The sequence below is a fragment of the Macrosteles quadrilineatus genome, unplaced genomic scaffold (genome assembly GCF_028750875.1).
Source record: "Macrosteles quadrilineatus isolate MER2022 unplaced genomic scaffold, UCM_ALF_1.0 Scaffold_9__3_contigs__length_116548681, whole genome shotgun sequence".
Classification (NCBI taxonomy): Eukaryota; Metazoa; Arthropoda; class Insecta; order Hemiptera; family Cicadellidae; genus Macrosteles; species Macrosteles quadrilineatus.
In genome coordinates this window covers 20,312,062-20,327,522 of record NW_026542602.1, presented here as the reverse complement: position 1 = coordinate 20,327,522, position 15,461 = coordinate 20,312,062, and the positions used below count along the sequence as shown (strand labels likewise).

At 33.8% G+C, this 15,461-nt stretch overlaps 1 protein-coding gene across 2 annotated transcripts in view; it reads left to right on the top strand.

Annotated features, from left to right (window-relative positions):
- Window positions 1-1,854: 1,854 nt before the first annotated feature.
- Window positions 1,855-15,461, top strand: part of LOC129002053 (furin-like protease 1) — a 28,124-nt gene continuing 14,517 nt past the window's right edge. The window contains exons 1-5 of one of the 2 annotated variants that reach the window (XM_054429564.1): window positions 1,855-2,195; window positions 10,773-10,871; window positions 11,164-11,283; window positions 11,967-12,095; window positions 14,532-14,697. In XM_054429564.1, coding sequence (XP_054285539.1) covers window positions 2,046-2,195; window positions 10,773-10,871; window positions 11,164-11,283; window positions 11,967-12,095; window positions 14,532-14,697 — 664 coding nt within the window. In that variant the 5' untranslated portion in view covers window positions 1,855-2,045. The remainder of the gene's footprint in view (window positions 2,196-10,772; window positions 10,872-11,163; window positions 11,284-11,966; window positions 12,096-14,531; window positions 14,698-15,461) is intronic. The other variant, XM_054429565.1, reaches the window with a different exon arrangement.

Sequence of the window (15,461 nt, the reverse complement as noted above, 5' to 3'; positions counted from 1 at the left end):
TTATATATATATACAGTATACATTAGTTTATGTGCTTTTTCGCAGGTTTTTTTTTATGGGTATAAGGAATATGTTATTTTCTGTGGTTGAACGAGTTAATTTAACGATGCAAAAGTTATAAAAAAAACTATTAACGTAGGTTAAGACTTTGAAGTAGGAGATGTAGTTTGAATCAAGCTATATTTTATGATTTATAAATGTATACGTTTTTTGGAATCGGTTTAAGGTTTGTCAGTGGTCTTTATATTATGTGTCTCGATCTTATCTTGAAAATCCATGTCAGAAAGATAGACAAACAGACATTGCTCGTACTAGAGGATAGGGGTTAAAAGCTACATATACTATTAATACTTAGAAGAACCTAATATAAATATTTAAACAAACATGTAGCAGAGATAAATTTTGTTTTAGAAAGAACCAAGGTACAGAGAGAAAAATGTATATCAATGCATCATGCACAGCCGATGAGTCCGAAAAGCATCAACTCTCTTCCACGTCATACACATACTGTAGAGTGAAGTTGACATATCTTGTATGATAAATGTAGCAAATCTCAATCCAATAGTTTTGTACATATTCAATATCATTTTAAAACCACATGGTTGATCTGCTTTACTAAGATTTAAAACTTATCAGCCTAATATTGACCAACAGGTTTACACGGATATGATGGGTACTCGGCGCTACTACTACTACTACTACTACTACTACTACTAGTTTGCCTACTGTACATTGTGACGGTATCGGCTCTGCAGTACTACATGACTGTGTGTCTGTTACAGTGGTCGGAGTGTCAGTGTAAGGTGGTGTGCCGGGCCAGGATGAGGAGGACTAGGTAGACAGGCATGACACCTCAGGTGCTACTAGTTGGCCTACTGTACATTGTGACGGTATCGGCTCTGCAGTACTACATGACTGTGTGTCTGTTACAGTGGTCGGAGTGTCAGTGTAAGGTGGTGTGCCGGGCCAGGATGAGGAGGACTAGGTAGACAGGCATGACACCTCAGGTGCTACTGGTTGGCCTACTGTACATTTTGACGGTATCGGCTCTGCAGTACTATATGACTTTGTGTCTGTTACAGTGGTCGGAGTGTCAGTGTAAGGTGGTGTGCCGGGCCAGGATGAGGAGGACTAGGTAGACAGACATGACACCTCAGGTGCTACTGGTTGGCCTACTGTACATTTTGACGGTATCGGCTCTGCAGTACTATATGACTTTGTGTCTGTTACAGTGGTCGGAGTGTCAGTGTAAGGTGGTGTGCCGGGCCAGGATGAGGAGGACTAGGTAGACAGACATGACACCTCAGGTGCTACTGGTTGGCCTACTGTACATTGTGACGGTATCGGCTCTGCAGTACTACATGACTGTGTGTCTGTTACAGTGGTCGGAGTGTCAGTGTAAGGTGGTGTGCCGGGCCAGGATGAGGAGGACTAGGTAGACAGACATGACACCTCAGGTGCTACTGGTTGGCCTACTGTACATTGTGACGGTATCGGCTCTGCAGTACTATATGACTTTGTGTCTGTTACAGTGGTCGGAGTGTCAGTGTAAGGTGGTGTGCCGGGCCAGGATGAGGAGGACTAGGTAGACAGGCATGACACCTCAGGTGCTACTGGTTGGCCTACTGTACATTGTGACGGTATCGGCTCTGCAGTACTATATGACTTTGTGTCTGTTACAGTGGTCGGAGTGTCAGTGTAAGGTGGTGTGCCGGGCCAGGATGAGGAGGACTAGGTAGACAGACATGACACCTCAGGTGCTACTGGTTGGCCTACTGTACATTGTGACGGTATCGGCTCTGCAGTACTACATGACTGTGTGTCTGTTGCAGTGGTCGGAGTGTCAGTGTAAGGTGGTGTGCCGGGCCAGGATGAGGAGGACTAGGTAGACAGACATGACACCTCAGGTGCTACTGGTTGGCCTACTGTACATTGTGACGGTATCGGCTCTGCAGTACTACATGACTGTGTGTCTGTTACAGTGGTCGGAGTGTCAGTGTAAGGTGGTGTGCCGGGCCAGGATGAGGAGGACTAGGTAGACAGACATGACACCTCAGGTGCTACTGGTTGGCCTACTGTACATTGTGACGGTATCGGCTCTGCAGTACTCTTCACAATGGGCAGTTCACATCGAGGGCGGCCAGCAAGCAGCTGACGACATCGCGGCAAGGCACGGCTTCACCATCCTTGGACAGGTACTGTTTTTTTTAAGTAGTTTCATTGAAATGCAAACATGTTTACAGTGTTATTTTAGTTGTAACTTACGTTGCGCTACGCACTGTTATTAGTAATATGATGTTTTAAATACCTTTTGACAATCCAGTAACTAATTGCTGTTTATGTACACGTACAACTGTATGTATATTGTTGTATCTTCATGTTCTAACTGCTATGCATTTAGTAATTTATGTAATCTGTTCCTTCAAAAATTTGATTCAATTAATACAGCAGTTGTTTGTAGTTCCTGACATGTATAGCCTTCTACTAGGTAGAACTTGGATGAGACAACTTGGAGTTCACTTGAGTGATCTTGACACCCAGACACCAAAAGATACTTATGTAAACTTAGTTTCCAATGACACAGACAAACTAGTTACTGCAGTATAGTCAAAGTTTACAAAAATATCTTCACCAGAAGTATGACATATTCCTGAAGTCACCTGCTCTCTAAAGTTAAGACTTCAATCTAAACCAGTATTTTTTTAAACCTAGACCTTTACCATGCACTCTGGGATAGAGTGGGGCATGATCTTGACAAACTCGAACAAGACAAAATCATCACTAAAATTGAATCATGCGACTAGGGTTCACCCATAGTTGTAGTGCCTAAGCCTGATGCAACACTTAGGCTATGAGCAGCCTATAAAGTCACAGTCAATTCTCAAATCTACGATTCGAACTATCCGATTCCTAGGATCGACGAAACACTCCACAAACTGAGAAATGCCAAGCTTTTCTGTACTCTCGACCTCTTTAGAGCATACACATAGTTGTCGATGAAGAAAGTGCCTGTGTTCAAACTCAACCCATAAATGTACTTAAAAAGTCAACTGATTGTCTTTTGAAATCAAGACTAAACCCAGCATATTTCAAAAAGTAATGGAACAAGTTCCACAGAGCTCCCAGGTGTCAGCCCTTACTTTGACGACATAATTGTGTACGGTTCAACTTTGGATGAATGTTTCAACAACCTTGTAGCTTGTCTGGAGCGACTGCAAACCAACAATCTTGACCTCAACAGAAATAAACGCACATTCTTCCAAGAAAGCATCACATACTTAGGATATGTTATTGAAAATAACAAGATATCCAAGTCTCCAGCAAAAGTCTAAAATATCTTCCAAATTATATAGACCAAATTCAGTAGAGGAAGTGGGAAATTTGTAAGGAGGACTTGTAACCTATTATTCGAAATTCATTCCAGCAGCTTCTGCCATAACTTACCCTCTACGCCAGTTACTAATCAAGAATATACCATTCAACTGGACAAAAGATTGTGAGAAAGCGCTCATCAACATGAAGAACGAAATAGCCTCAGATAAAGGTTACCAAGGCCTTAGGCGCTTGGAAGTTCGGAAAAGTTATTTTTCAGCTTGGTGCTTTGCACTACAAAGTCAAACTGAACAACGGTTACATTGGCAACAACAGAACATGGACAATGATCTGGAAAATACAGAAATCAGCCTTCAACCCACTGAAGATAATAATGCTCATAATAATCCTCAAAAAGATGACAATGCCTCAACAGATGTTATTCGCAAATCAGCCAGAACTAGAAAGCAACGATAAAGACTGCACTTGTGAATCAAATTCAGTGGGGAATAAACTGTTGTTCTAACTGCAATGCATTTAGTAGTTTCAATCTGCTTGTTCAAAAGTGTAATTCAATTAATGTTGATAAATCAGTGAAAAACTAAGGCTTATTTTCAACTTAAATTGATTTAACTATATTTATCAATATTCAAAGCTTAATACATAACATATATGCTGCATGCTTTCGAATTATTTGTATACTTAATGAACTAAAATACAGTTTTGAGTAACTTTCTTCTTGTACAGCTTTCAAATAGGCAGCATATACAAATTTTATCAGATAATAAGAGCATGTAAAAAAAAAAAAAAAAAAAAACTGGTGTTTAGGTAATATCTTTTATATTTTATTTTTACATATGATAAAGTTTTAGTAGTATATATGTGTAGTGCATTCTAGCTGATATTAACTATAGTATTACGCGAAAGGCGTTAAACTATGGAATCACCACCAAACACTGCTTGGTTACTTGATCATATATTTTTTTATAAACCTTCAAATAAATACATTATTTAAATGAAAACCCTATCAGGGTTTTCAAAAGATCGCTTCAGGTAAATGTACGATTTTCTACTGTCAATAGCTTTGAACATAACACTCTTCCAAGATAATTATTAACAGATTTTGAATATACGAGTACATGTATATAAAATTTTGACTACGTTTATATAGCACTTAAGTTAGAATGGTAAAACACAAAACATTGAAGTTGAAATCGCCGTATAATATGTTTGTTCAATGGTGGCTGGATTATTACCTTACGGATGGTTAAGTAATCCATGAGCTGTAATAATCGAGGTCTTATTGACCCTTTTGACTTTCAGAAGCAACCTATGACATTTTGAATATCGTATAAAGTATTGTAAAGCTTATAAAAATATCGACAAATATATTAAGGTCCAAAAGTCTAGTAACTGTATTTAGTTTTTGGGCTAATTCCAGATACTATAACAAAACATTTTCTTTTTGAAGTAAACAGGGCTCTTCTCTCATCAAATTGCGGATGGTCCACAAGGTGTGTGCTGATAAAACTGTCTAGATATAACAAGATAATGTAAAAACTAGGATGCAGTATTTACAAAAGCCAATCTTTAAAACGTTTTCTCCATTTTTCTGAATCCATTAACACCAACCACAACTCGTGGTTCTTGCAGCATTTCTGCTTTAACAGCTTTAATTATTTTCAATTTAGTAATGTCTTTCAATGTTGTAAATCTATGTTAAAAACATTCCATTTTTATTATTTTAAACATTACGAGGTGTTATTACATAAGTAATTAGTAAAAGTAAAACGACTCATTTGGAATTTGCAAAATGGAAAGGTTGTTATTTTTTCCCCTCTAACTGTATTTTTAAATCTTTAGAATGTTTTCCTGTAATCCAAAATACAGGTTTCTTTTTTTGTTCTAAATGAGATTATAGCAAAAATACTCGTATGTACATATTACCTACTACAGTCAGTCATAACAAATTATTCGTGAAAATCCCCAACCATACCACCTTTAGAAAGGAAAGACGTTTACAATTACGATTACTTTGTATACGCCACTGGCTTAGTATGTAATAGTTGGGCAGCTGAGAGATGTACTGATGGTCATGTAAGTAGGGGATTGCCAGTTCTATGACGAGAACAGTCAGAGGCATTTTATAGTATTCTAAACTGCACGCATAGGTCATAGTACTTTTATTAATTGGTCCTGCAGTTTATTTTAGTATTTGAAATATCCCTTACTTTATTCATTGACTCCTCATCATTCACTTAGCTCCACCTCAAACCATCTATTACATCCACACATTATATCGACGAAGTAGGTAACAAATTTTACAAATAAAAGATATTTAAGAGGTGCTGGTACCCTCACCCCCCTCACTTATATCTTAGGTTTATATTTAATGTAACGATGACTATCCATAGTCAATTACCTTATAGCAATAGTTCCTCTTTTGTTATTCATTCATATTCTTTTTACAGAAGTACTTTTACTTACCTTTTTAATTGAATCCATTCATGTACCTGGGCTTTGTCACTTGTTATAGCACTCAATTCATTAAAAAAATGAAATGAGAGTAGAGATTGTATTTATTTTCACTCAGGATGTGGCAAAAAGTAATGCTTTTTTCTCAATATGGTAAAATTAGCAGTAAACATGTAGTATTCAAGCCGTATAAACACATAACTTCCTAGGGGGATGGACATTTGAAATCAATCTCAATTATTAGAACTAAAAACTGCAACCCTAAATCAGCCGATATTTTAAGTTTCAAATGCAATATAATGTTCTTGTGTTCCACACAAAATAATGTTCTTTTTACGCTTGATCTTAAGGCATTATCGATTAAAAGCTCAATAGAGTTGAATTGTAGACATGAGACATTTATGTCACCCTGTGTTTTCATTTTACCTATTTTAGCTAGCCAACAAGTTATAAAAAATCAAAGTCCGATGGATAGTTCTATAGGTCAAAATGAAGAAAAAAATCAAGTAGGCCGATTACGAGGGCACATTTTCTACAAAAAGCTCCGATAACCAGATACCTAATCGCCGTTTTGTTTTTCATAAATATATTTTTTCTTAGAATGTTTTCAACCAATCTTTATGAAATTTGGTATGATTTGTTCATTAAAAGAAATCTATGCTAGACAGCCATATTAAGTTGGTCCAATTTAAAATGTCAAAATGGCGGACATTTTTAGTATTTTAATGAAATATCAAATCATGACAAGTGTTATAAAGAAATGTTAAGAACGCTTATATTTAGCATTAAAAATGTTCTATCAAATGACACCAAGCTCAATAACATCGAATAACAGATTTCTGAAATACAACGATCCATTTATAACATAAGAAGTGATTTAATCTAAAATGGCAATCTAGCATCAACTTAATTTGTTTCCACCTGAAAACATATACAAAGTTTCATTGAGATCAATTGGAAAAATTTAAAGATAAAATGTGTGTATAACAAAAGACAAATTGGTAGATATCTGGTAAACGAAGTGTTTTTGGTAGAAATGGCATTCTTAAATTATATTTTCATTTTGTCCCATAGAACCGTTTCCCGGAGTTTGGCTGTTTACTTATGGGACACCTTCTATATAAGGAAATAAAGTTAAAATAAAAAAGAAGAAAATCTTAACCACCCCCCCCCCCCAATAAACTCTCTTATTTAACGACCTAATTCGTATAAAAAGGTAGAGAGGGGGTTATCTTCTGCACTGACATGTATGCGAAAACTTGCAACGTTGCCCTCTCCAATAATAGGTTATCTTATAAATGAGAAAGCATTTAAGTTGTAGGAAATATTTTTTTATTTATTTATGCATTAGATAATCTTGAAATTTTTCAGAAACGTTTTAGAAACCGCTAAGTATTTAGAATAATATTTCGACAATAATATTTAATCGATGCTTAAAACACAAACATGTTTGAAAAGATTTACACTTATGATAGGAAGAACGAAATCATAGTCCATGTTAAAAGACACGGTGCTCTTAATACTATTTGGTAAATCTCAACAGTTTAAAAATTCTCGAGTTATTCTACCAACGTGATATCCAATCAGATTAATTGTTATATGAAGGTTTGAACACAAGTAATTTATAATTTTAGTTAATACTAAATAAATATATTAAACTGGTTACGTTAGACGTTTAACATTAGTATATAAGAATAGCTTTTGATCATTGGGCTTTTTATAAATGGTCCTTGATGATGAGACATTTGATCATAGTCAGTAACAAAGCCACACAAGAGATCTCTCTCTATTCTTGCGTGTAACTGTGCCAATAGCATCGCCATCTTAATGATATAATAATGTAGGTAAAGATCTAAAAATCTAAATAATTATGAATTAAAAATTATTCATTAATTTGATGCATTTACCATTTCCAAAGGGTAGTAATATACAAGCTTCACAATTTATTCTGTCTGAAAAAAAATACAATTGATTGATGCATTTTATCCATAAAATGAATTAAACCACTAAAACAGTTATAATTTGTGTCAAACGAATCTTTATGGAACCATTTTCAAATGTTACGAAAACTGTTCTACTAGAAATTACAAATATCAATGAGATATATATAACATAACTTAATATGTACGCAAAAAAACAAACAAATAGGTAGAAGATTAAATTTGAGTTTTTATTTACATAGATTTTTCGGGGACAAAGGAACAGACATTTGTTTAGTGACAAATGTTTCAACTCTCCCACTTGTGTGTTCTACATTAATATTATATCGGACAATGTTTGCAGTTGTGATTACAACCCGGCCTCTTTCTCATTATTTTACCACTATTTGAGGAATTCCGTTATTTTTTATTGAAAAGTGTTGTCAAAATGTTTTTTTTTCTACAATCATTTTTTCAGATATTTTATTATTTGTATTTTATTTTAGCTGGCAAATAAACACAAAAATGCTCAAACCTTTCTCCTATATACATAATTGTATTTAGTAAAAATAATACACTTTTTATCTCAATTATTGTTTTACAATACAAAATCAGCATTAAAATAAATGAAATCAATTATATATAGTAAATATATTTTTCCTACTTTGTCACCCGACAAAGTTGGCTTCCTTGTACTGTTTATAGTACAGAAAGCTGCTTATTGCTGCATATTTATACTTTGCCGTACGGTTTATACTTTGTCGTACGATTTATACTTTGCCGCACATCAGGATTCCAACGAAACAACACAAAACAGCGTGGTTCTATTATGCACGTAATCCGTGTACGCTTGGAAATAGGTTGGCAACACTTAAAGATAATAATACTATGAGCAGCTGATTGACTATTATAACTTCGATTTAACCTGTCATTTCGTGTTTATAGTTTCGGTATTTCTGAACTTTCTGGACTTCTCTTTTAAACGTTTTTAAAACATTCCTACGGTCTTAATAAACAAGAAAATACCTTTAAAGCATTTTTTTAGGCGCGGAAACCACTTCAAATAACAAAAACATGCGGAACTATATTCTCAAAACGCGGAGCACATTTCTTGCCGAGGAAAAATAGCGGAGTGATACGGACCGCGGGTACTACTTTCTCTAGAGCACCATTTGTGTTGCCAGCTGAACCTAAAAACGTGTTGTATAGTGTTTGAAAGACTAATTATTTATATGCTGTATAGTGACTGTAGGAAAAATATAATGTGTAACACGAGTGAAAAAGGCCTTTGCTGCACTCGAGATCATTCCGCACTCGCCTGCGGCTCGTGCGTAAACATTGCTCTCGTGTGCAGCAAAGTGCCACTTTCACCACTAGTTGCACAAATAACTATTGCATACAATAACATATGTAATAATTACTAATTGGTTTCCCTTTATTAGTTTTTTTATACAGGCCTATAGGCTGTACCTTTGGACCAAATAAACTTTACAACTCGTTCAAATATCCAAATTTTGGTAGTATTCGTGTGTCTAACATCTAGTTGTGTAAATTGCAACAAGAATAAGCAATACAATATTATATTAAAACAAATTATGTAAACAAATTCAAATAATAGGCCTTCTTTCAAAACCCCAAATCCAATGATTTAACAAACAGGTAGGCAACCTCTGACAATTACAATTGGCTCAATCATCAAATAGCAGGTTCATATTTGATCGGATTGCGTCAGTGGTTGGTGTAATCCAACATATTTTTCGTCGAATAGCAAATTATGAGACTAGCGGTATAAAAATAACAGATATCTGATGATTATTTTTAGAATAAAGGTGTGCAAAGAACTATCGTTGTTTGTACGTCTGTATGCATTGTACAGACGTAAAATAGATGCTTGTGGATATAACAATAAAAATACTAAAACATACTGACATAAATCATCAACCTATACTGTTACGATATCATGGGCCGTTAATGAAAATTTTTTTTATTGCCAATATTTTGGGATGAAATAAAAAGGTAGTGACTGAAAATGCAAAACAAGTATGCATGTTTACAGCGACGGATGCTTTGCCTATAGTGTTTGCAATCTAATAGTTTATAATGCTACGACACTGTAAAAACTATAGAGTTTTGGTATCTCTAATTAACTATACATGTAAAACATATACCCATAGTAAAAATTATACCCTGGCTCAGTGATGATTATAATTTTAGTCGAATAAAATTCCATGATATTAGGGATTCGCATCAAAAGTAGGTTAGACCCAATTTATAGTATTAGTAAATTTTCCTGTAAACATTGATTAATTTTTTTCAACTATTCATTAGTAAATAACTTATACCATCAGCTGTATTTCTTCTCAGATTCTTGTTTTATTTAGGCCTACATACTTTAAAACTACTAAACATGTTTGCTAGTGATTTTCTATTTCCTTAAGACTCAAATAAATGCAGCTGTAACCAATTATGTTTTAAATTTATTTTGTTGGAAATTGAAAGGTGGTATCTGCAAGTACTAGAAGCGATAACTAGGTATTTCCATTATCTCTGTAAAGTTTGAACAAGTTCAGAAGAATGGTCTTGTACGGACAAGTGAAGTAGATGGTAATTGATGGACGAATAGCTAAGTTTTGTATACTATTCCCTCTGCCAAAACCTTTAGTTCCCAACGCCCGACGATATTTTATGATGTTCAATAAGTTGTAATAAATTAAATGTTCTGTATATATGATTATAACCGAGATTGTCCTAGTAGCTAGATCACAAATATTATTTTTTGAATGCTCAGGAAATTTCGCTTATCAAATTGCGTTTAGTATGTAATAATATCGCAACCCAGTTGTTCGTAACTGCAATTTATTAGTTGTTTATTAGTTGTCTGAGGTGAAGAGAAACTTTCAATTGAATAAGCATCTACATATCTCATTTTAGTTGATGTATCTTTTTATTATAACACAAGCATAACAAAAACACACAACGGGTAAAAACAGAACAACTGCAATGAAATTTTAAAATAAATTTAGATCGCTTACCTTAGGCTACTAATAAATTTAAATTTTATTTCAGATTTTCCCAGACCTGTGGCACTTCGAACACCAAAAGATCGCCAAGCGCTCCATCGACCCTAGTCCGGACCACCATACCAATCTAGTCATGGAACCTAAAGTAATTTACCTTAAAATACTGGCATTTAGAGTTTAAAAACTGTTTATATATACCTTCTATAAATACTATTTTATTTATTTGATACTGAAAAGTATTTGACAACTACTAATATTTACGGACCTAACCGACCTTTAGACTGTTATTCTTAAATATTAATCTTAATTTATTTAATTTCATTTTTTATTAGCTTACACAAAATTCATCTCTTTATTTAAAAGAAATATAAATACGTTATTATTGAAAAGGGTATTCCATTTACATGTATCTTACGTATGTGTCTATTTCTCGCTAGGTTAAGTGGGCTAAACAACAAATAATAAAATCAAGAAGAAAAAGAGACTACCTGCCTCTAAACAGCGAAGAAACATCTTTTTACCTAAATGATCCAAGGTGGATGCAAATGTGGTATTTGGTAAGTTGTTTTTATAATCTAATTATTGTTTTCATTAACATTTAATGACTCGTATATTTTGCAACTTTTCAAAATTACAGAAGGCTCTATGTGTTTTGTTATTCTTCTGTGCAAAACGGATGTATTTGATTACAAATATATTGCATGAATTGAAGAGTTAAACCAGCTTTGGTTTTAGTATACGTTAGCTTGTATCCATAAATTGTGTTGACAACCAATTGGTTTTTGTTGAGCAAACCAATTGTGTTCAAGCATTTTGGTAAAAAAGTAAGATGGTTCACATAGTAGAGCATTCGGTAATTTCGTAACATATCAATTTGTATTGTTATCACGTTTGCATTTTATGAGTATAAAAAAAAGTTCAAAGCGAAATAAATCATCATTAAAACATAGTTTCGTTTAAGACTAAAATTTACGATACGAAGTGTGAAAATTGTCTTTTGATGTAATCGTTCCGATAATCTGGTTAAAACAAACAGAGCCTAAAAAAGTCCCTAATCTTTGTTTTGTACAATGCCTTCGTCTAGCTCTACAATATTGCATGCAATGCATTGCCTCGTCCATAAAACAACCAGATATATTATATATATTTATAACTTACTTGTGTATTTCAGCTTTTGATCAAATATTCCTATAATTAAATAATATACAATTCAATATAGTAATGGTTTTGGTTACTCCAGCATCGGGGGAATGGTTTGGACATGAGCGTGTTGGGTGCCTGGAAGGAAGGAGTCACGGGGAAAGGAGTTGTAGTCACCATACTGGACGACGGGCTTGAAAAAGACCATCCTGATCTCATGAAAAACTACGTAAGTAATTTCAACTCTCTGTTTTTTTGTTTTTTTTTTTTTTAGCAGAAGGGCTTGGACTAGCTCGAAACATGTACAACATGAACTTACTAAGACATTCCATTCTTATGATTAAGTTGTTAGTAGCCGGCTCTAGAGCAAAAATATGAAATTTATCTTAATGTAGCCCATGTTGGTTTTTGCTTTTGTTGATGTGAATTGATGATTTTTCGTTGATAATTTTTTTCCAAAAGAAAACTTTTCATATACTGTAGTATCTTTGACGGCGTATAGTCAAAAAATTAAGGGAGAAAATATAGTTTTTGACTATATTTAATTGGCAGCTATGTTTTTTTTATAAAACATCTGTAACAGCTGGTCTATATAGATGGTTACTTCTCTAACTAAAGTCAATTATTCAAGTTATGCATTATATACTTCAAAAACAAAAACTCTACAAATAAAGATATCATTACTATTCATGCTATCATAAACTCTTTGGCTGATAACAATTAACTACTATATAACAATGTTTATTTTATTAACAAATGAATATGATTGGTCGTAACCGTGAAAATGAACTCCCTGATTAATAATGTTTAAGTAATCGTAAATATTAGCTATTTTTGATCCAAAGTGATAAATCATTGGTTACATATTAGGTGATAAGTGATTGTTGCTAATTGAAACTAAGCACGTGATCAATTATTCATTGCATCCACCGTGATGATAGGTTGTGCAACCAATAGTTTGTGATCGAATTACATGATCATTCAGTAATAACTTATATTTATACATTTTGGGTGGGGAAATAACCTTGAGAAAATACAAATAACTCCACGAATACGGTACAGTAACTTATGCAATACGTATAAATAACTTTTGTCTGAGATCAAACATTACTATCTTTTGAGGTTGTTTACGACATATATTGTAGATGAAAACTATTTGCGACCAGCAATACAACGCTAATTAAATATTTGCTGACATAAAATAGTTTTTACCTACGACCGTTTTTTAAAGTAGCCGTTTCAGTACAGTTTTTAGAATTGAAAGTATCTCATAACAGCCTTGTTTACTTTCATAACAGCATAGTTTTACTCATAACAACACGGGTAACGGACCAATGAGGTTCAAGGATTGGGAGAGGAGAAGCAAAATTGTAATGATTCAAAATTCAACTAATCAGCTGTTCAGGCCAATTTAATTGTTGATTGGTGCAATTAGTGTTTGGTACAATGTTTCGTTGCATCACTGTCAGTGGCAATGAGAGGTTAAAAACAAAAACATAACCTCTCTTAGAAGTTATGAGCAGTGATTTTTAGTAATAAAAACGCCGTCGTAGGTAAAGTATAGTACGCAACTCGCGTAAATAACGACACTCGTAGAAGTTTTTAAGACACTCGTCAAGGCTCGTACCTTAAATTTTGTACTCATGTCGTTAACATTATCTTTACGCAATCGTTGCGTAAACTATTATAAGTTTATCCATTGATAATCCTTCTTTGCAATATGTTGCTTTATAAAAACTTCCTTGTGATACACGATTGATAACCTTTGCCCAATAAGTAGTGCAACTGATACAACGACCTCTATGATCAATCAGAGTTACGTCTGCTATGATCACAGGATGCAACTGATCAAAAGCGACTCTGTTCTGTATACATCCATTGGTATCGTCTGCTGCGGTTTTATCAGATCCGCTTTGATTCATTGTACGGGAATCAATTCCTTTAAAAGCTCGAACGAACCAGTATTCCCATGATGGATTACGGCAAAAGCTCAAAACTGCATGCCTTTCTGTTCTTTACCTTTATGAGTTTAAAAAGAGGTTCAATAAAATGTGTTGAAGTATTTTGTTTCTGTATTGTAACACACGCTCTCTATGGTAAAGTTCTCGTTCAAATTGTCTTAGAAATTACTGAGTAGGAATTTTGTTCGCACTTATAAAACCTTGTCTGTGATAATACCCAAGTAAACATTTTATCTCTAGATAGTATAAACAAACTTGAGCTTCTAATTATTTTTTACACAAGGAAAGTTGTTTTAATAGTATATTTCGTATTTGTAAGCCAAAAAGTAATTGTAATCCAAAAGGTAATTCATAAAGTTTTATTTAAATGAATTACCTATCTACGAGTATTATTCACAATATGTATTGGTTATGCATATTATTCAGTGTTATGTCATGTATATTATTGGTCAATTGTTGTTTGTGTAAACTGTATTGTTGAAAGAATGATGATACTTTGAAATAGAAAATATAATTCATTACTCTCAAACGTTGGTTTTCATGTAAATAAGTTAGTTAAAACTGCTTTAAACAAAGATAAAAGAATACAATATCGTAGTATTCAGGGTAAAACCAGTTTTAGTTGTAGTCTTAAACTTACTTTAAGCACGCTCTTAACAACCATTATTGGCCAATTTTGCCTTTCAAAACACATGGTATTGCAGGACCCTCAAGCCAGTTATGATGTAAACAACAGGGATGACGACCCGATGCCGCGCTATGACCTCATAGACTCCAACAGACACGGTACGAGATGTGCTGGGGAGGTGGCTGCTACAGCAAACAACTCTCTGTGTGCAGTAGGGGTTGCATACGGAGCCAGCGTTGGTGGTCAGTTGAATTTTATATACTTTATACTAGTATATTGTTGTTATTTTAATCCACAATTGTTTAGGTCATGAAACATTTTTCAAATCAAAGGACAAATTTCGATTAGGCGTAAATGGGTTGAGTTGTACTTGGTTATTTGATTAACGGTTTCGTCAACAGAACCTGATGTTTGAAAAAAACAAAGCCACACATTTATAATTGTTAACTCTAAACTCACCCTACATTCATTTCCAGGTAAATATACACACTTAGTTGTGCGTTACTGTAAGTACCATTGATAACAACGATAATAATATAAATTTGTAAATTTTTCTTTACCAAATCGATCTATGGAAATAACTACAGTGTTATCCAGTGCTTGACTTAATGGACCTGCACGTGCACACTCAACAGAATTTGTTGGGTTGTTAACATTCTTCGTAGAATCTATCATGCAAAATGCATGTTAAATGGTGTACATTTAAATTTTTCTCACTTGAAAGCAGAGTTAGTTTATTATAATGTAAATCATCATGTAGCTCCTTTTTATGTTGTTTAAAGTATTATCAAGTAATCTTTTTGTCAAGCAATTTGTATTGTGTATTTTTAAATAGTTCTTAGTTATACATTTTGAAAAAATATTATAATTTAAAAGTTGTCTTTGTTTAGTTACGTTTTCATTTAAAGCTTAAAATTTTACAATGCTGCGAATTAAAACTCAGCTGCACATTTCTTATTCTTATTTATTTATTCTTATTTATTATTTATTTATTATTTATTATTTA